Source organism: Glandiceps talaboti, chromosome 14 (assembly GCF_964340395.1).
Source record: "Glandiceps talaboti chromosome 14, keGlaTala1.1, whole genome shotgun sequence".
In the NCBI taxonomy this organism is placed as follows: Eukaryota; Metazoa; Hemichordata; class Enteropneusta; family Spengelidae; genus Glandiceps; species Glandiceps talaboti.
This window is the reverse complement of record NC_135562.1, coordinates 12,558,157-12,579,328: the sequence shown is the minus strand read 5'-3', so window position 1 is coordinate 12,579,328 and position 21,172 is coordinate 12,558,157. Positions and strand designations below refer to the sequence as shown.

Here is a 21,172-nt window from a genome sequence, read left to right as displayed (position 1 = left end):
CACACACGCATACATACATACATACATACATACATAGTCATACATACATACATACATACATACATACATACATACATACATACATACATACATACATACATACATACATACATACATACATACATAAGACCTGTACTTGACCCTCCTACCCACGTACTTCTTAGATTGGCTGAACTTGTTCTCACCTGTAATTATTTTACCTTTAATGACATGTATTTTGTGCAGAAACTCGGCGTTGCTATGGGAAGTTGTCTTGGACCTAGTTATGCTTGTTTATTTATGTCTTATCAAGAACACCTTATTTTCAGCTCATATCAAGGGATCTTACCTGATCTATATAAACGATTTATTGATGACGGCGTTGGTGCAGCATCACTCAAACTTGAGGACCTTATGCAGTTTATTAACTACATATGTAATTTTAATCCTGCTATTCAGTATACTTATGATATTTCAGAACTAACAATCAATTTCCTTGACATCTCCCTTAGGATTGATGGTGATGATATAGCTACATCTATTTATACTAAACCTACTGATTCACATTCATATTTGCAGTATGGTTCATCACATCCTAATAAGTGTAAAGATTCCATTCCCTATTCACAATTACTTCGTTTACGTCGTATTTGTAGTAGTGATTTGGATTTCAGAAAAAGGTCTGCTGAATTTTGCACGTACTTCCATCAACGTGGTTATCCTATGTCTGTTACCAACGCGGCTTTACATAAAGTATCATCTTTGTCTAGGGAAGCTTGTGTCAAATCACATGATCAGAGGAGTAACAACGATCGTCCCATACTAGCTCTTACATACCATCCCTTTTCAACTAGAGTTAAAGACATTATATACAAGCATTTTAATATCTTACGTTCTAATAGGGTTACCAATTCATTGTTTCCTGCAGTACCATTAACAGCTTGGCGTCGTGATACCAGTCTTAGAGATATGGTGGTACGTACAGAACAACGTGAATTGGAAGTTAATGCTGGTTCTTTTCCGTGCGATCGTACTCGATGTGGTACATGTCGTTTCATTATTAATACTAATCATGTTTTTGGCCCTAAGAACAGTGTGCCTGTTACAAGTACATTTACTTGTATTAGTACTAATGTAGTGTATTGCATTACATGTCAAAAATGTGGTTTTCTATATATAGGTTCAACTGTACGTCGTCTTGGTGATCGTTTCGTGGAACATCTCCGTTTGACCAGACAAAGGAATCGTAACTATCCCGTATCTATGCATTTTATTACAAACGATCATAATGTATCAGATATGTCCATTTCAGGAATTTGTAAGGTTTCTGGTGATGAGAAAGCTTTGAGGTTGAAGGAAGAAGAAATCATTTTCCGTCTTGGAACGCTGGAACCCCTTGGAATTAATAGATTATTCTCGTCTTTCCCAATCTAATTATCATGATTATTGGGTATTTTTTTAAATTTCAGGCGTATTCTATTGGGTTCTATTAGGTGCGTGCGAATTTAAGAACTTATCCCACGTACAACCGTTTATTTATATCACGCGCGGTTTTGTTCCATTATATTTAGAAATGTTCGGGTTTTCATCTGGCATTTATCTGTCTCGCCAATTTTTCCTTTGAAAAAGAATATTTATTCGAAACGTCGGATTTAACAGCTATATATACGGACTGGTTTATTAGTTCCTTATGCATTTCTTTCTACATACATACATACATACATACATACATACATACATACATACATATAGATGTGCTTGTGTGTACGATCGAACTGTATAATATTATGTCTGTAGAAAGTAATATAAACACACTTTTATACTGAGAATTTCAAAACAACAGGTATATATTATGTTACTAAATTGCCAGTTTGACATTTTAAATGCTGTTTTTGTTATCTTGTTTTTATCCAGCGGTTGGATTTGTTGCCTGTGTCTGATACCGTTCTGTATGTCATCCCTGAAGGACGTGTCTCATCATTGTCCAAACTGTAATGCTTTACTCGGCAAATACAACCGATCGTAGGCGGATCAAATCCAGGTCCACAATCAAGCGATGGTAATATACCCTGTTGAGATAGTGAAGAACTTCAATTGGGCGACTATTCTCCTGTTTTTTTTTCTGTCCCAAATGAATTATTCTGTGCACCCTATTTGTGGGGTTTTCCTTTTCATAGTGTGTTTATCCTGTATTACTGTTTATTCTAGATACTTGAACACATGTCCAAAAATCGTTAGTTGGGTCATGGCTAATCGTGTTGACAGGCTGCGGAGATCTTTAAAATCCAAAATGCTGAAGAGACAGTAGCATAGAGCGCGATATTTTCAGGAATGGTCGTGATTTTTTTTGTTATATAGGCTGAGTGATGTAATTTTTGAATGCTTCTTGAAGTGAAAATCGAATATGATTACAATTACTTTTATTGTCGTGAAGGTGATGAACCCAAATAGGAACTTTAACCACACCAGAGGATAACTTTGTGTCATATTTTAACATGAGAAGTAGCACTTTTCGCGAACCAATGAGGTAATAAGGGCATATCTGCGTCGGCTTCACCTTGGACAAATTAACAGACGTTTAACCGAAAACTGTTCTGTTTAATCCATTAAATGAACACGGATCCGTACTATATTATACTATCACAGCAAATGCCAACATCCTCGCACCGTAGCTAAAGATCACCTGTATAATTAAAGTTGTAAAAATGAAACATATTCTCCCGGGTTAGATCATCGTTTTTTTCTATTTTGTCTAGGAGTGTGCATGAGCTTGCTTGTACATTTGTTTAACATAATTAAAGATATTCTTATTTCACATCATATATTATAATGACATATTAACAGCTTTTGGGGTTATCGATGAACATTAAATGAATAAATCAGTTCTCGCATTTTTATTGTTGTTGCTTATTAGAAATATGTTTCGGAGCAAACACCTTCTGAGTTTCCAGTGAACAGTAAGTCATTAGTACCGTACCATGACCGTTTACCAGACAACACGAAAATTGTTTCCATTTTCATAGTTTAGTTACTTTGCCTCCGATCTGTTGACTGACAAATTCATATTTATAGAGTGATCTTTAGAGTGATTGCAACGACGACGTTTATAATCTTATAGGATCCAAATTAAACACTGTCTACTTAAATTTCAGGAAAAACGCGTCTATTTTCTTTTGGGAAGGGATCGTAATTTTTAACCAATCTATTTGTGCTTAAATGATTAGGGTATGGGAATAATTGAAAGATGTATAAAATATTGCACACACACACATACATACACACATACACACACATACACACACATACACGCGCGCGCACGCACGCACGCACATGCATACATACATACATACATACATACATACATACATACATACATACATACATACATACATACATACATACATACATACATACATACATACATGATACATACATACATTTGTGGAATGGTGTGTGTGTTTATATATTGGGAACGAAGGTCAATGCATATTATTCACTTTAAATTTTCAAATGTGTTCTGTGAGTTGTTTCCGATGAATTTTATTCACGACTTACTCGAACTTACGCCTGGTTATTGGCCTACAGAAGTGGACATCAGCACATCCTCGGGTAATGATTAATACGTATCGTAGTCCCGAAGTGCCTATGTCCACAACTACTTACACATTTGTATATAAATAAATAAATAAATAAATAAATAAATAAATAAATAAATAAATAAATAAATAAATAAATAAATACGATGATTGATTACTCTTGTTGGACATTCTGACCCAATTCAATATGTAGTGTGCCAAGGATTAACACTGGGTTACATTTGTAATGTGACAAAATTAGAGTAGGAGTTTGGAAAAGTTCGCAGCCTATGTACGAAACAACGTGTATCGGAGAATGAGCTCAATTGACAGTTTAGTGTTTGAGTCCCATGTTCTTTGTGGAGACTATAGCAAGGGATAAAGCTTCGTGATACGCCACAGGGGGCACGGGAACCCTGTTACAAACAACACACAGATATAAATACAGATTAATGTACACAAACAACGGCATATAAAATATGTTGTATGTTGTATAATTGTATACAAACTTGTGAAGTTCAAATCATGACTGAGAAACACGATAAGCTTGTACGGTTTTAATAATATACAGAGCCCGTATAAACACATTATATAGTTTTTCATATTAACACACATTGTATTTATTTATTTATTTATTTATTTATTTGTTTATTTATGTTATTTATTTATTCATTTTTATTTTTGAATGTTTGTTTGTAACACGTTTCTTGGACTCCCTGTGGTCATACTAGGTCTGAATTCACCGACATAAAATATAATTAGTCATGCAGACTGCAGTGCAATACCGTCAACGATATTGGACATTGAAGGTCATAGTTATTCATTCAAATGAATTATTCGTGTTTGTTAATACTGTGCCACCCTCCACCCCACCCTCCAACCCCCACACCCCCCCCCCCCCCCACACACACACATACACACACACTCACTCACGTATACACATGTACACACAAGCGCGCGAGCGCGCACTAAATTACAGTCCGCTGTAGTCCCGGTTCGTAATGAACACAGTGAGTTCGACCATTTAGTGGATTCCTTCGTCCATTGCTTAAAGCTTTAGTGACTTTGACATAGGCTGTCCATATGCTGAATCTATCAGATTTAACACTCGTTCTCTGAGTCGCAGACCAGGCGAGTAAGACGGGACTAGCTATCAGTTTATAGAAAAGGTCGAAGCGCCTGTACATCGATTATCTCACTTCAAGTTATTTTGAACGTACCAAAACCTACCAATGTGATATGACAGTTATGATTTAAAAGCATATGAAGCTGCTAACATACACGTATTCACCCTCTTGATTTATGAGTGGATATTATGATTCATGTTTGCGAGATTGCTCACATGACAACACTATGGCTGACGCATGTATATTAAGTAAAAAAAACAGAACAAACAGAACAGGGGGTTCACTTTAGTAATCAAAATACGAATTAGACAGCATGAAATTCATAGACAGTATTTATAATACCAACATATTATGTTATTAATGTTTGTGTGTACCATACTATACGAAATAACAAGCCAGAATCCAATGCAAATATTGTTCAAAACCATGCAAAATGGGCATAGATTTGCTAATAAGAGTATTACCCCCGTGAACACCACCAATTCGTTAACCACTGCCCTATTTTTCAGAAAATATTTAGTTCCAGTCCTGTGGACAATTTAGATCCCTATACTCGCTCTTCATTCGATCTTATTCACTACCTCTTTCATTACCAGGTGAGTACATTCAATAACTATATCATAATGGTTTGTGAACTATCAGAGTTTGCTATTTCACACTGTCGTAGAAGAAATAACAGCTCTGGTTAGTGAGAATGTCAAAGAGGGAGCTTCGGTATAATTCCTAGGTGCCTTTCATAACGTGGACGGTTATATTGCGTTTCCGATTACCATTTCAAGTACCAACGATTATCTACCGCTCGATCATTTTTACGTATTTGCTGGCGGAAACTAAAATGGTGAGAGAAGTAAATGTAAGAATATCATTTGTTGTTGTTGTTTTTGTTGTTGTTGTTGTTGTTGTTGTTGTTGTTGTTGCTGCTGTTGTTGTTGTTGTTGCTGCTGCTGCTGCTGCTGCTGCTGCTGCTGCTGCTGCTGCTGTCGTCGTCGTCGTCGTCGTAGAAATGGACTGTAATGTGCTGTATGAGCCTTAGTTTGTAGCTGTGCGTCGTACTCACATAAGAATCAGAGAATTAGGGCCAGAAGACACAATGTATATATATTTAAATTTACATGTCTACTTTAATACACTTTATGATGTGTAGGTATGTAGGAATGTTCTAAATCGTAAAGACCAGACCACAGTCACGTGTGAACTCATATTCCATTCCATGATGGTGATATTCTAGTCGAGGATGATCATAATACAAAATAATGACGTTATTATAGGTATTTACGATACGATACCGTTACGGGTCACTGTTTCGGATAATATCGGAAACAGGGACCCGTAACGGTATTTTTGACTATCGTAAATACCTATAATAACGTCATTATTTTGTATTATGATCATCCTAGACTAGAATATCACCATCCTGGAATGGAATATGACTTCACAAGTGACTGTGGACCAGACCGTTTAACGGTTGCGTGCACTCTAAGTGATGTGTTCAGTTCCTGAACACTTAATTGTAACAGATTTTGAACGCAGTATATGTGTTCAATATAAATACTAGAACGCGTGTGTTCAGATTTAGAACACAGTGTTTTTATTTTGAACGCATAACATATGTTCAAAATCTTATAAACCAGAACACTGTTGACGCATCAGAACACTGTAACAGTTTTTGAACACTAAGTAAGTGTTCAGAACAAAAATAGAACACAATGCATTCTAGATCTAAACACTAGTGTTTTATGTTTTTTGGCACAAACGACGCTCATGGGACGCGTCCGAAGCGTCAAAATCTTTAGAGCGTGGATCTGCACTCCGTTTTAAAATAGTACAACATCAGCACTCGGAGATTTTTCATCCACAAACAAACAAACTGTCAACACAAAACATGTCAGTTTGACAAGCTACTAGCACACCCTGTGTGTATCCATATATCAACACAAAACATGTCAGTTTGACAAGCTACTAGCACACCCTGTGTGTACCCATATATCATATATTAAACATACGATGAAAGAACTTGAACACGCCAGGGAACTTGGCAACGTAGTTTGGATGCCAACGTGGTCTCTAACTAAACCAAGTCCATCTCAAGACTTCCGAGTGCCGACTTTCACTATACTGAGGTGGAAATTGTAACGATACCGTATAGGAACTAGACGAGCTACAACGATAACTCTTTAAGGCGCCCTCACACATCCGTCAGCCCCCTACGACAACTCGTGACCACAATCAATGTCTTGCACAATACTTGACTGTTTGTTGTTTCAATAACATGTTACTTGTATTTACACGATATTGATTTATGAGATAGATACATTTACAGGAGTATTTCGACTACAGGTCGCGATGGAGCTCCATTAGTCGGATCATAGACCCTAGGTGGAGGGTCTATGGTCGGATCAGTGGATGTTTACACTTACGGCTTAATGCGTTATAATGTGGGCAAATAACTAGTGAGTTTGTTCTTGAATTAGCAAGCTACTAATTAATGCAAAGCTGGTTAATGCAATTCCGATAAGAAATTGATATCAGGTAAGAAATAGAAGCAAAATAACAGTGAGAGGAAACAGTATAACTTTATTTGAAATATACATTAAATAATATTAGAAATCCGGAAAATCGCGAGAACAAAACTGATTATTTGTCCTTTTCCCTGTGCTTTAATGCACGAAATATATCAGCTTTAAGAAAAAAACTTCAATTTGAATATTCCCTAGCCTGGTGAGTACGTGACAATTTGATCATTTGTCTGATTTTATGACGTCAACAGAAATGGATAAACAAGGTGAAAATATCCCACCTCCGTATCCGGGACCGGACTCTTACCAACAACAACAACAGACACAGTATTCAACACCTGGTCAATATTCAGCCACGGGTGCCACAACTGTTGTGGTTCAACAACCTACGGGTAAGAAAGTTATAAAACTTCCTAAATGCAAAACAGATAGCACATGTATGTTGATGATGACTATGATACGATGAGATACTGGTGATAAGTACTGTCCTTAACCAGATCGTTATGCTAATAAGGGTTATTCATATGCAATGATTCGATAAGTTTTAATCACAAGACTATGGTGTTTGTGTACCAAATTCTATTTTAAAAAAATCCTAATTTTGATAACTACTAACAGACGCCCATTTCACAAATTCTTCAGAAAATGACGTGTACTTACTATTTACTACAATACATTTACAGCTGGGTTGACTGTCCAACCCACATACAGAGACTATCCTGTGAATCAGCGATGCCCTTCTTGCCATCAGGATGTTGTGTCACGATTAGATTACAGCGTTGGTCTGATGGCGTGGATGGTGGTTGGCATCATATGTCTATTTGGGTAAGCTTTAAATGAATCTTTACTGAATAGGTGATATTCCGGTTTAATATTTTCACCCACCCTCATGCAGTCATTTTCGAAAGAAGTATCACAAGAGGGCGCCCTAAACGTGAAACGGGGGAGGGGGTCCTGAAAAGTATATAAAGAGGTCAACAAAATACGACTAAACAACTCCGTGTGTTCCTAAAAATAACGTCATCAGAAGCATCATTAGTAGAATGTTTAGGCTTTTTTGAGTATGTGACCAATGTTTGCTTGGACTCACTAGGAAGGATGATATTTGCAAATTGAAACTATACTAGTACTCCTGTATTATAACCCTCACTGACAGTTGTAGCGCTGTTTCCGAACAGCGCTCCTAGTGGTCAAACTTTTCAATTTTTTTGTCTTTTTGATAACTGACATATAAGAATTCAACTTTCATCCATACTAAGTACTGCTCGAATTTATTCTCGACAACACATTTACATGTTATTCCCCAATATTTTTCTTCGTTCAGCCAAGAAAAATACGAGTGACCTAGGGGTCTTTGTCACTACGAGTCGATAGGCAAGTACTTACAGCCCTTAGGTCACGAATATTTTCCAGCTGAATGAAGAAATATGTTGTGAAGTAATATAATATTACCATCGTCAGTAATATACAAATAAAATCGGGAAAACAATGGCAATTTTAAGCGCTTTGACTTATTTCGAACACAGCAGAACTAATGACGTAGACACGGGTTGTGGTGACATGTACATAGAACGACCAGCGTATATATTCCATATTTTTGTTGTTGAACTTGGCTAGTGCGCACGCATGGTATAAATGTAGTTGCATATGTACTAAGGTCGACAAAATAAGAAGCAGATTCATTGTGAATGTTTCCCCCCCCCCTTTTTGTTATCATTAATGATAATAAATTCTCTTAGAGAATTTCAAATGCTATTTTTTTGTCGATACAGTATATCATTACTTTGATAGTCTGCTAGCATTCCCGTATACTACTTTATCAATTACATGTACATTTTTCCTACGAGAACTGATCAAAGTGTATACTGCTGTGTAATCAGCGATATTTAGTTTTCCTTGACATCCCTAACATTGATTCCTTTACTCATTCCAGTGGTTGGATACTGTGTCTGTGTTTCATACCATTCTGCATCCCTTCCTTGAAGGACGTCACTCATTACTGCCCCAATTGTAATACCGTCCTTGGTAAATATAATCGACTCAGCTAGATATCCATGTACAAGTGCAGAAACGACCGTGATGAAACGCCGACGACTTGCAGAATGGAGAACGCCAAGTTCACTGTAAAATGATTGTCTTTATACTATAGTTGCATATTCAACTTACTATAATGCAAGATAAAAGTATATCCCAAACTCTAAACAAAGAAATTATCAACAAGAACTACCAACCTGAATCGCCAAATATTAATAACAAGCAGTCTGCGAGATGCTGAAAGTGGCTAATTTACCTCAAGGATTTATTTGTATTAATATACATACATACATACATACATACATACATACACACACACACACACACACACACACACACACACACACACACACATACATACATACATACATACATACATACATACATACATACATACATACATACACACACATTGTTACTTACCATATATATATATATATATATATATATACACACACACACACACACACATATATATATATATATATATATATATATATATATATATATATATATATATATATATATATATATCCGAAAACCCACAAAAAAAGTTATTTTGCAGCTGTAAAAGAGAAGCAAGTTGTCATTTTCCTGCAGAAAGTTAATAAAATTAAGATGTATGTGCCAAATGTTGATTTTGAATAAGATGATGAAAAAAGACAACTTTTGATTTAATAAATTTCATTAATTAATATTCATTAATCATGATGTTAATTATTTATTTATTTACATTTAATGTTATATGTGCTGGAAGTGTTGCAAATTAAATGTTTTGCATAAGTTCAGACTAGGATTAAGATTCAGAAGAGAGAAACAGTTATTTGACAGACTTATACTTGAAAAGTGGACAAGAAAAAATAAGCTAACAATCTTATCCTCATGGTTCCACTGATAATACAATGTACCACTCTAATTTGAGAATCTTGGATTGACACTATGGTCTTTACTGTCCATTATTTTATTTTAGTATTCACTCGATTGGCAGACGATTCTTAATATATTCTGCAATCTTCGGTAGTGCTTCCACACGTTCTTTCAGAGCTTTGAGTTTGGGGAAGTCATCCAAAACATTATCGACAGAGAACTTTATCATCATGTCATAACGTACGGTCAACGAAGGTCAGGTCAGCCATTGTCAACTGTTGGATGGAATAGAATTATATATATATATATATATATATATATATATATATATATATATATATATATATATATATATATATATATATATATATATATATATATATATATATATATATATATATATATATATATAACTCGGTGAGTATCAATCTGCTATAAGACAGTGCTCTATACCGCAGTGGCAGAGCGTAATAGTTTTGGTAGTACTGGAACTCTTTCTTGGGTGTAACTCGGAGTTTCACGCATATTGCGATCATCAGACACTCATATATATATATATATGATATTATATTATATTATATTATATCAGGATAAGAAATGAGTTTACCATATACCTGAATAGTATCTCAAGGAGTGAATATATCGAGTCTGTGGAAATATGTTGTTACCAGGAGTACAGGGCATTACACTACATTGATACTACACGACACTACACTACACGACACTACACTACACTACACTACACTACACTACACTACATTACACTATACTACACTACACTACACTACACTACACTACACTACACTACACTACACTACACTACACTACCGCGTATAATAGTCAAATGTAAACTTCAATTATTTACTCTGTAATTCCTAAATTGTGTGGGGGTTTTCAATCACAAGGACCGAGGGACAGCAGGCTCGGGCTGTTGCATAAAATGGGACCACCCCCCCCCCCACCCCCCGATTCTGTTGTCTTATCTAAAACTTGACCCTCCCTCAAGTTTGTTCTCTAAAATATGACCCCACCAAGTAGTTCAAAATATGGGTTAAAATGCTGTCAGAAATGTTAAAGGACACGAGTCCCAGAATCAATGGTAAGGACGTAATCCCACCGCTGGCACCATGTTGAAAGTTTTAAAGGCATTACGTTAGGTCCCAAGTCTAACGCAATGTGAATTTTGTGTGATGGCGCTGCATTAATAAATACATGTGCTTGGATCTTATTGGCATTAGTTAAATTTTGACATAAAAACCTACTAATGATATCATAAATATAAAATGTCGCCACTTACAAATGATTTAACGTACAGTCATCCAAACTTAAAGAATGTTTGACACCTAAATTTAGTCAGAAATATACTGCTTTACAAACTCTTTCAGTAGAAGGTGGCTATGGCAAGTCGTTCAGGCCAAAAGTATTATTCTTATTGTGGCTGTAGTATTTGTATTTTTTTTTCATTTTAACCATTTATGTGGGTTTTTTTTATTTATTTACAGGATTTATTTTGTTTTATTTTTCGCCACGAGTATTTTCCGGCTTACTAGTAATAAAGAAAAATGTTGGAGAGTAACTTAATTATATCAGCGCCAGTAATATCAAAGAAAATCGGGCAATTCGAAAGTAATGGTAATTTTGAACACTTTATCTCATATTTCGAACACAGCAAAACCAGTGACATAGACACGCGTTGTCATTACGTAGACACGCGTTGTCGTGACGTAGACACGCGTTGTCGTACGTAGAACGGCGAGAGTGTAATTATATTCCATACTATTTTTGTTCACATTGGCTCGTACGTGCATGGTATAACAGTATTCATTCTATTCTATTCATGTATACCTGTATTGTAGGACAAGTTAAGAGGTAATTCTCAGTTTATTTATTTCTGTTAGAACATGTCAACACTACAACGCCAGCCATGCATGCGTGGCCACGATGTACCAAAGATGCGAAATATGCTATGAGAGATAGAGTTGAAAGAACATGCATGTGACGTCACAGTGTATTCGAACATTCCAAGTTGGACTTGACACAGCGCAGTGCGTGAACACAGAAATGATCATCATGGTGTTACAATAGATACTTCACGTAACACGTCATTACTTCAAGCAATGACCATGTAAACAATGATCACATGGCTGCTGTAAAAGATGTCGCAAACTTAGAGAACGTTGCTTTGCTCTCGTCAAATTATGGGGTAAGAATGTGTAAACCATTTGCACGTTTTTCTTTTCAAGTGCTCGTTTACCTTTTCATATCATGCTAGGGCGGAACACTAGATACATATCTCTCCAATTGCATACCTATATTAGAAATTCTAGATCTCAGTGAGTGTGCTACTGATATCACATGGCAGCGATTATACTAAGTGATGAGACATGTTTCTATTGATGGACTTTTAATTAGATTGAAGTATTTTCATTAACCCATCAAAATCGGATTATTCTATATAGATAGAAGATATTATTTATTCAGATAACCTGAAAGTCAAGTCATCGTTCGGTTTATTTAAACGTTGGCAGACGTGTACAGTAGAACTAGTTTATCCGACCACAATCAATATTTCAAATAAGGTAAGTTAAAGTTAGATTGCAAGCCCACGAATACGTATCTGAGTATTGGTGGAATTCGGGAAAATTAATCAAACTGATGGTTCATAGTTTCCTTCTGACTTTAATTGCCATTTTTATGTCATTCAGATTGTTCAAATATAATTATGAATTGAGAGTATCACCAACATGTATTCATCATACGCAACCCCCCCCCCCCCCTAAAGCTTTTAACCGGCCGACCAAACCACGTAACCGTCGAAATAAATTATATATATTGAACACATATTGCCTGGCCTATATTCGGGCTATAGCACCCGTTCATTACCCCCGAGGGACTGTGAGTTACCAGAATCACATGCTATTTCATAATAGCATGTGATTCTGGTAACTCACAGTCCCTCGGGGGTAATGAACGGGTGCTATAGCCCGAATATAGGCCAGGCAATATGTGTTTTATAATATACCTCATGCTGTGAACTCGAGGTGGCAGACGACATCGTTAGAAGCTGCCATTTTGGCTTGCTGTGAACTCGCGGTGGTCACGTGACCATGTAATAGTTGATGGAACTATTTCCCTAGGGAAATAGTCATTCTATTTTCCTACCACGTGACTGATTCTAGCGAATCATGGCACAGCATTATCACTAGGTATGTTATAAATATATATATGTGTGTGCGCGTGCGCGTGCGTGCGTGCGTGCGTGTGTGCGTGTGTGTGTGTGTGTGTGTGTGTGTGTGTGTGTGTGTGTGTGTGTGTGTGTGTGTGTGTGTGTGAATGAATTTCCTGAATTTATATCTTTTATTTCGACGGTTACGTTTGAATTCATCAATCACATAATCGGTTCGTTTGAATAAACCAATCAGGCGATCGGTACATTTTTTGTCAGGCAATTGTAGTTTATCTAAGCTCTTGTACACGTATGTCATCTGTTGACCTTTGAACCTTTAAATATTTGATTGTAATTCTTTCTTCAGAGAAAGATCTGTATTAATGTAATGAACACAAAACGTCTGAAATTGAAACCAATGCCCGCTGACAGAAAGATAAAGATAAAAGACCTGAAATTCAATCTCATTTCATACGACAGGAAAGAGGTGTGTATCAAAGTTTTGTTTTTGTTACCATAGCTACCCTCTGACAATATCAGCTATATGTAAATAACTGGGGTAGGAGTAACATTCAAACTGATTACACTATTCACATATGCATTCCAATATGATACGTAGGTTGGCTAGCTTGCTTGTTGTTCGATTCAATCTTACAGGTGATTCACCATGAGCATTCAGTTTCGATGAGACAAGATGTTGATTTCAGCGAAACTTATCAACAATAAGACTTACAAAATTAGTTTTATGAAAATTGTATCAACATTTTAACTATCTCTCTGACGTCTCGAAATGCATAGTGTCACGTAAACGTTACTACATTGGCCGCATTGATAATCTCTCTCTCTCTCTCTCTCTCTCTCTCTCTCTCTCTCTCTCTCTCTCTCTCTCTCTCTCTCTCTCTCTCTCTCTCTCTCTCTCTCTCTCTCTCTCTCTCTCTCTCTCTCTCTCTCTCTCTCTCTCTCTCTCTCTCTCTCTCTCTTTCTCTCTCTCTCTCTCTCTCTCTCCAACCATAGAGTTATATGTTCCAATGTATTGACATTAGTCAGTATGCCTCCCTTATAAAGTGGATAACTTGCATGTTGGATACAGCAAGGTATATCAAAGAAAAAAATACAAGGTCGAAAGATTCATTACAAGACAGCAGAGCTAAACTTGTCGTTGATGATGATGATGACAGAAGTCTGTCTTTATCTAAGAGTTTGTCTTCATCGAGAAGCTTATGGTCAGACAATGAAGAAGATAACGAAGGGTTGTGCGCATGTCCAATCAGTTATTCATCAGAAGAGCAACCATCTACACTAAATGACAGATTTAGAACAGATATGAACGAGTTAGGCGCCCTCAAGGAAGACTCTAAGGATCAAGTCGGTCCCATTGATGACGAAAACTTGGAGATAGGCATCAGTTTCTTCCAATCTGATACTACCCTTGCTAAGATTATTAATGATACTATCCAAAAGGTCGATGACGCCGCCAACGGTAACATTTGTCTCCCAAATAAAATGAGTGTGGTCCAACGAAGGATGACTGTTCCCGTACTCGCTGAACGATTCAACAAAAGAGCCTTCCACAGGGACTTTCAGCAAGAATTTTTAAATAAATTTGAACAAATTACAGGTACTGACTGATATATTTCACACCCCACCCCACCCCCCGCCCAAAAAAAAATCCGTGTTTATCATCTCCCTTGATGGTCAAAAGTCATAAATAGTGTTGTCTATCTCCCGATCAGGATAAACCATATACCTCGATCTTGGATAATTAGCTGGATCGGGGATCATATTGTGTTTAGGGGTACAAAACACCCATTTAAAAGTAAAATCTATCTTGTAGGATGAAAGCTAAAATGGCTCAATCCCCCCCCCCCCCTCCGTTAAAGTTTTGTTTTGTAACCTACATTGCACTAAAGATCTCGCCCATTAATGATTTTTCTATCACAACAGGCTCTTAATTCTCAACTCCATCACTGTAAAACACTAAAACAAATTCTAGAGGCCCAGGGGGTTACACAAACCAGCAGTCGATTTGAAGATCTTCAAGTGATGAAAGTTTTGGTTCCATATAATTATTTTTGTGCCAGTAACAGTAACCTTTCGAGAATACATCTTTCTCTTTTCTAAATGAATTCACTGTTCATACTTTCATCTTGTCTGTAGGTCGAACCCAAATCCAAACATCACGAGCAGAAGAAAAACATGATAATACTGCCGATGACGTCAGTGAGTCACAGGGTCAACTTGTACACGGCAGAGGAAAATGGAAACATGTGATACGTCTAGGACGTGTCAAGTGTTCTTTGAAAATCTGCGTCACGTCAGCAATCGTCGGCATTATTATAATAGTGTTTTACTTTATCTGATGTTTACATACAAACAAATTCTGAGCTAGCTATTTTATTTATTTATTTTTTTTTTGAGAAGGGGAAAGGAAACCATGTCAGTTTTTGATTTACCAATCCGAGCAGCATAATCTGAGAAAATTTTATATAAAATGACCATGTTAGATGGATATACATTATTTGAAGAAATCGTCAAATTATTTCCAACTTTATATTGAAACCTCAAAATGGTGAATGGTGTCAGGAATTATGCCATTCGAATCTACGATCAAACAGAAGTTTATTGTTATCTTTTTGACAGAGAATACCAAAAATATTTTTTTCAAATGACTGTCCCTTTTTTTAGTTCTTTTTTGTATTTGTTATTAAACAACAGAGTTTTTTTCTATGCAGACAAAAATGTGGCATATGTAGATTTTCGACTCTTCGCGGAGTATGAATGGTGGCAGGGGATGAGCACATGATCCTCCCCCACCCTTCCCCTCTCCATTTGTGCTACCAACCGACTGACTAACACAGTACTCTGAAGCAGACTCTCTATAAAGTTAAAATTAGTCGAAAAGGGGCAAGGGGTATCAAAGGGGGTGGGGGGGGGTTAAAACCGCAGTACATATCTATATACCTTACTATATAAGTGTGTTCTTTTCCGGAGACCAGAGTTATTAGACAGGCCACATAGACTGTCAGAGTGATGTATAAGGGTACTATTACTTTCTAGCATTTCGTAACAATGCATCCATCCATCCATCCTTACACACACACACACACACACACACACACACACACACACACACACACATACACACACACACACACAAACTCACGCACATACATACATACATACATACATACATACATACATACATACATACATACATACATACATACATGCATTCATGCATGCATGCATGCATGCATGCATGCATGCATACATACATACATACATACATACATACATACATACATACATACATACATACATACATACATACATACATACATACAATGTACATACATACATACATACATACATACATACATACATACATACATATATACATACATACATACATACAATGTACATACATACATACATACATACATACATACACACATTAATACACACACACACATACATACATACACACACAGACAGACACACACACACACACACACACACACACTCACACACACACACACACACACACACACACACACACACACACACACACACACACGAACCAACACAACGACCGTCTAATCAGTGTTGTATATTTAATCTATTTAGTTCAGATACTCAAATTAATCATGATTTACCAGAGGTAAGACCTTGTTCCAATCTGTTTCACATGCATTAACGACTGTCAGGAATTGATGTGTTTTTTCGAACAAGGTGACTAATCATGTATATTTCCACAAACAATTAGCCGCATTTAGAAACAGATATAGAATTACTTGTTCAGTCTTTTCATAAGTACATTTTAGCTGTTTTTTTCTCTCTCAATATCTCCTGACTAACTGTGTTTTTGTTATCACGTTCTTAAGGCCCATCAAAATCTGATAAAATAGATAACAGATAAATGATCACTTTCATAACACAATCCGACCAACAGCAATTAACTATGATAAACATGCGTCAATGTGATAAATTCAGATTTATGATAGTGGGGTATTGTTTCCCCATCAGGTCAGAGTTCACTCCGGAATACAACGATTCTGTATGTATCTGATGAATTATAGGCTTACGCGTCAAAACTGTACGTTGGGCATAGTATATGGACAATTCAAAGATGTCAAAATTAATACAACGACTCCTCGTGCTGTTTGGCGTTTTCTGGGTCATTTTATTATCTCAGTGGTTAGTTGTTTCTCGATGTGGTGACAACAAAACATGTGTGAATATATTGGGGTCTGATCTAATCCGCTCATGGCAGACATTGACGGCAAATTCAGTGCACGTGGTTGATGATTTAGAGAGCGAACCAAACCGAGAACCGTGTGAATGTGGAGAAGCGAAGTCCATAGGTTTGGACAGATCGGCCGAGCAACGAAGACGGGTCGAATTAGCAGATTGGAGAAGACAGCACCAGTACACCCACAATCCTCTATCGATGTGTGAGGCTTTCTCACCTTTCCGTTACCCAGGGAGTGGTGTCGTGGTAGAACCACTTAAATCAACAAAACTCCACGGTTTGGCGTTACATTCACTTGCAAGCAATATCGATGTTCCCAGAGATAAAGTCGACATCAAGTTACGATGTCGCTATTTGAGAGGAGTGTTGGTAGTGCATGCCAACGAGTTAACGTCGAACACTGTCGTCAATGGTAACCATACAGAACATCTTTGTATTACATTCGACAAGTTCGACATTGCATTGATAAACTCTGTATTGTCAAATATAGAATATCGGAACACTGTCTACAACATCGAAATACGTGATGTGGTTGACATAACATGGTGGGTATTCGCTATTTCTGTTCATATTCACATTAAAAGTCCAACGTTGCCAATACTGTATGATCCGGGTCCTTTAGGAGATCTTGGGTCAATGGTTACCATCATAACAAAAACGTTCGAACGTTATGATGCCGTGAGACGATTCATCGAAAGCGTTCGCAAGTTTTATCCTAAAATACTTATCATCGTGGCAGACGATTCACAATTTCCACAGAAACTGAATATGACGAATATTAAACATTACATAATGCCTTTCGCAGAAGGATGGTTCGCTGGCAGAAGTTTGGCCCTCAGCCAAGTGAAAACCAAGTATTTTGTCTGGGTTGACGACGACTATATTTTCACGGCGGGAACACGTCTGGAACGATTCATTAATAAGTTTGAAAATCCAGACTTGACAGTCGATTTAATCGCAGGTACTTTTGGTGACATAAACGGCAAAGTGTTGATGGAAAATAGTTGCTGGGGTTGTCGGGTTACACAATTGGTACGTGGTGACAAAACTGGAGGGGATTGTATGTTATATTTCACAGAAATGGTGTACGGACGACTGAAGAAGTACCCGCAGTGTTACTTCACCGACAGGGCCATGAATTTCTTTATGGGTCGAACAAACAGAATACGAAATATTGGGTTTGATCCCTTCCACAAGAGAGTTGGACATAGCGAATTTTTCTTCGATAGTTTTGGAAAGATTCGTATGGTTTCTTGTAACGACGTGAATATATACCACATGCAGGACTACACAAGTTCTCGATATAAGTCATTCCGATTTGCCGATGATATCGAGAAAAAGATCAAACACACTCTCTTTAAGAATAACTTGAGATGTTACAGATTGTGATATTAGAAAATAGTGCACATGCATGCAGTCAAATTCAGTCATTTAAATATCATATCAAAATAATTTTGTTTCACAATGCATAACTATGTGGAGTCATGATGGGCGAATGTGGTTTGCTATGCCGGCTTGGAATCTGCAGGTTGCAGGTTCGAGCCCCATCGCTGCCGTTTGTTCCAGAATGCGGCCAGAGTCCTTGGGCAAGATTTGAAAAATGATCGTGCACATCAGTAACCCAGCTGAATAATTGGGTATCTGGTACGATAGAGGTTGTGATGTGAATGCTTTAATCCTATGCGCTTATAAAGGGATGCAATGGATTGTATCTCCCCAGGGAATTGAGGAAGTATAAAGGGCGTTTGTGCCACTATAGATCTGTGTCAGGGATAATAATTATAAAGCGCTTTGAGCACAAAGTGGGAAAGTACTATATAAAACCAACATTATTATATATTATTATGTAACTTTGCAAATGCTTTGACTTTGCAAATGCTTTGGTTTTAAAGCGTAAGGTCATTAAGTGCGCATGTGCAGCTTTCTGTTAACATGTAGTTCACACATGCGTCAAAGAAAGCTATGATCCTTTAAATCCCAATTTCCTTGTATCAGTTATAATTGAGATTCATGGGTACATGGTAAAACAGTTTTCATCATTGACATTAATAACATTATAAAATTAATTAAGTCAACTGCTTTGTGAGCAACGGTTGAATGTTATTCATCTAATTGTGTGATTTATGCATGTGTGCTAATTACTCTCATAAGACAGTGTTCGACCACTGCTGGGCAAGGCTTTTACCGTATTAATCGTCCGGTGCCAAGTAAGATGGTGAATGAAACAAAATGTGTATGTGGTTGATATGTGTTGAGTAATTGTGGTAAAAAGACATACGCTTCATTTGGGAGATGGGTTTGTACTTCTTGTTCTGGGTAAATTAAGTTCACGATAGGGAACTTGCAAACCCGCCATGTTGAATGTTGCATCATGGGAAATGTGATAACGAATACTCACCTATTAGTATTGTAAACAATGTTGATACATTGTTTGTAACCACAAATAATCAATTCAGTCACCCTGACCATTGTGCAAGGTTTATTTTACCACTAGCTCCAGATTAGATATTATGATAACCACAGATAATCCCATAGTCCTTTGCGTCTGAGCATGCTCAGTCTGGATTGCAAGTTCCCTATTGGATGATGAGGTGAGGTCAATATTCTATGAAACATATATGGCTCCTCTGTTCTCTCCATATTACTAATAGCAGTTGCTGTCATAAGCACACCTAACTAATACATTATCCTGCTAAACCTCATTCATTTTCACATTTCATTTTAAATCCTGTTTGATTTACATAATTTATTTACATACATTTTGAAAGTACATTTATCATTTGGGTATGTAATGATTTATTTGTTGATAAATCCTGCTTAAGACTATTATCACCATATTTCATTAACCTATTAATTATAAAATATTGAAAATATTATTTATGACAATAACAAGTCTTCATAGAAGACACACCCCTTCAAATACTTCACTTCTATGTGACAATCGCAATATTATTTAAAAGATATTGGTGCCAACATATAAATACTACAAAGCAGCTGTGAGCAAATATTGAGCAAATATTCACATGATTTACAAAAGACTTTGTCTTACCAAAGTCAACCCTGATATCACGCAAACAAGCCAAATTCAATGAGGTTGTCATAATTTGGGATGGATAAAAGCTTGTATAGTTATCGCTTGCAATGTATGTTTGTCAAAAAACAAAAGGGCACTTCATATTATATAGGACATCCATTGAACCACAGTCACCTGGTGCAGAAGATCTGAGAGAAATAAAACATACAAAATACAATAAAGAGACTCCTGTGTGAACTAACTGATGCGTAATGCAATAATATTTTCAGCGTAGAGAGCATGAGTTGAAAATCTTGTGACATACAGGGCTGGCTTGGATTACACTCCCTTGGCTAGAGTAATCTCTGTAGTATTTTTTTTTTTTTTTTCTCTCAGATCACTTGCACCAAGTGCCCATATATTGAACTGTAAGAACACTGTTCACCAATAGCTTTGAGTACTTCCAGTCGAAGAATGAACGATAAAATGTTGATACATTACGGAACTTGTCCCCATGCACCGACAAAGATTTAACTATTGTCACAATATTGTCTACGCAGTGTCAAAGTTGAATGTTTCTATTGTGATATTAATGCCGCTGAACCGGCACACAATATTGTGTGTTGCAACCAAACCCTTTCTA

General features: G+C 36.8%; 1 protein-coding gene and 1 pseudogene across 2 annotated transcripts; both read left to right on the top strand.

Moving 5' to 3' along the window:
* The first annotated feature begins 5,180 nt into the window (after positions 1-5,180).
* Positions 5,181-9,245, top strand: LOC144445278 (LITAF domain-containing protein pseudogene; annotated as a pseudogene). Its single transcript, XR_013481902.1, has 4 exons — positions 5,181-5,277; positions 7,449-7,589; positions 7,881-8,022; positions 9,131-9,245. The product of XR_013481902.1 is annotated as an LITAF domain-containing protein pseudogene (transcript).
* An 8,148-nt stretch (positions 9,246-17,393) lies between these two features.
* LOC144445277 (beta-1,4 N-acetylgalactosaminyltransferase 1-like) lies at positions 17,394-18,905 on the top strand. The gene has a single exon (XM_078134820.1). The coding sequence runs from the start codon at positions 17,394-17,396 to the stop codon at positions 18,903-18,905; it is 1,512 nt and encodes a 503-aa protein (XP_077990946.1).
* Positions 18,906-21,172: the final 2,267 nt, after the last annotated feature.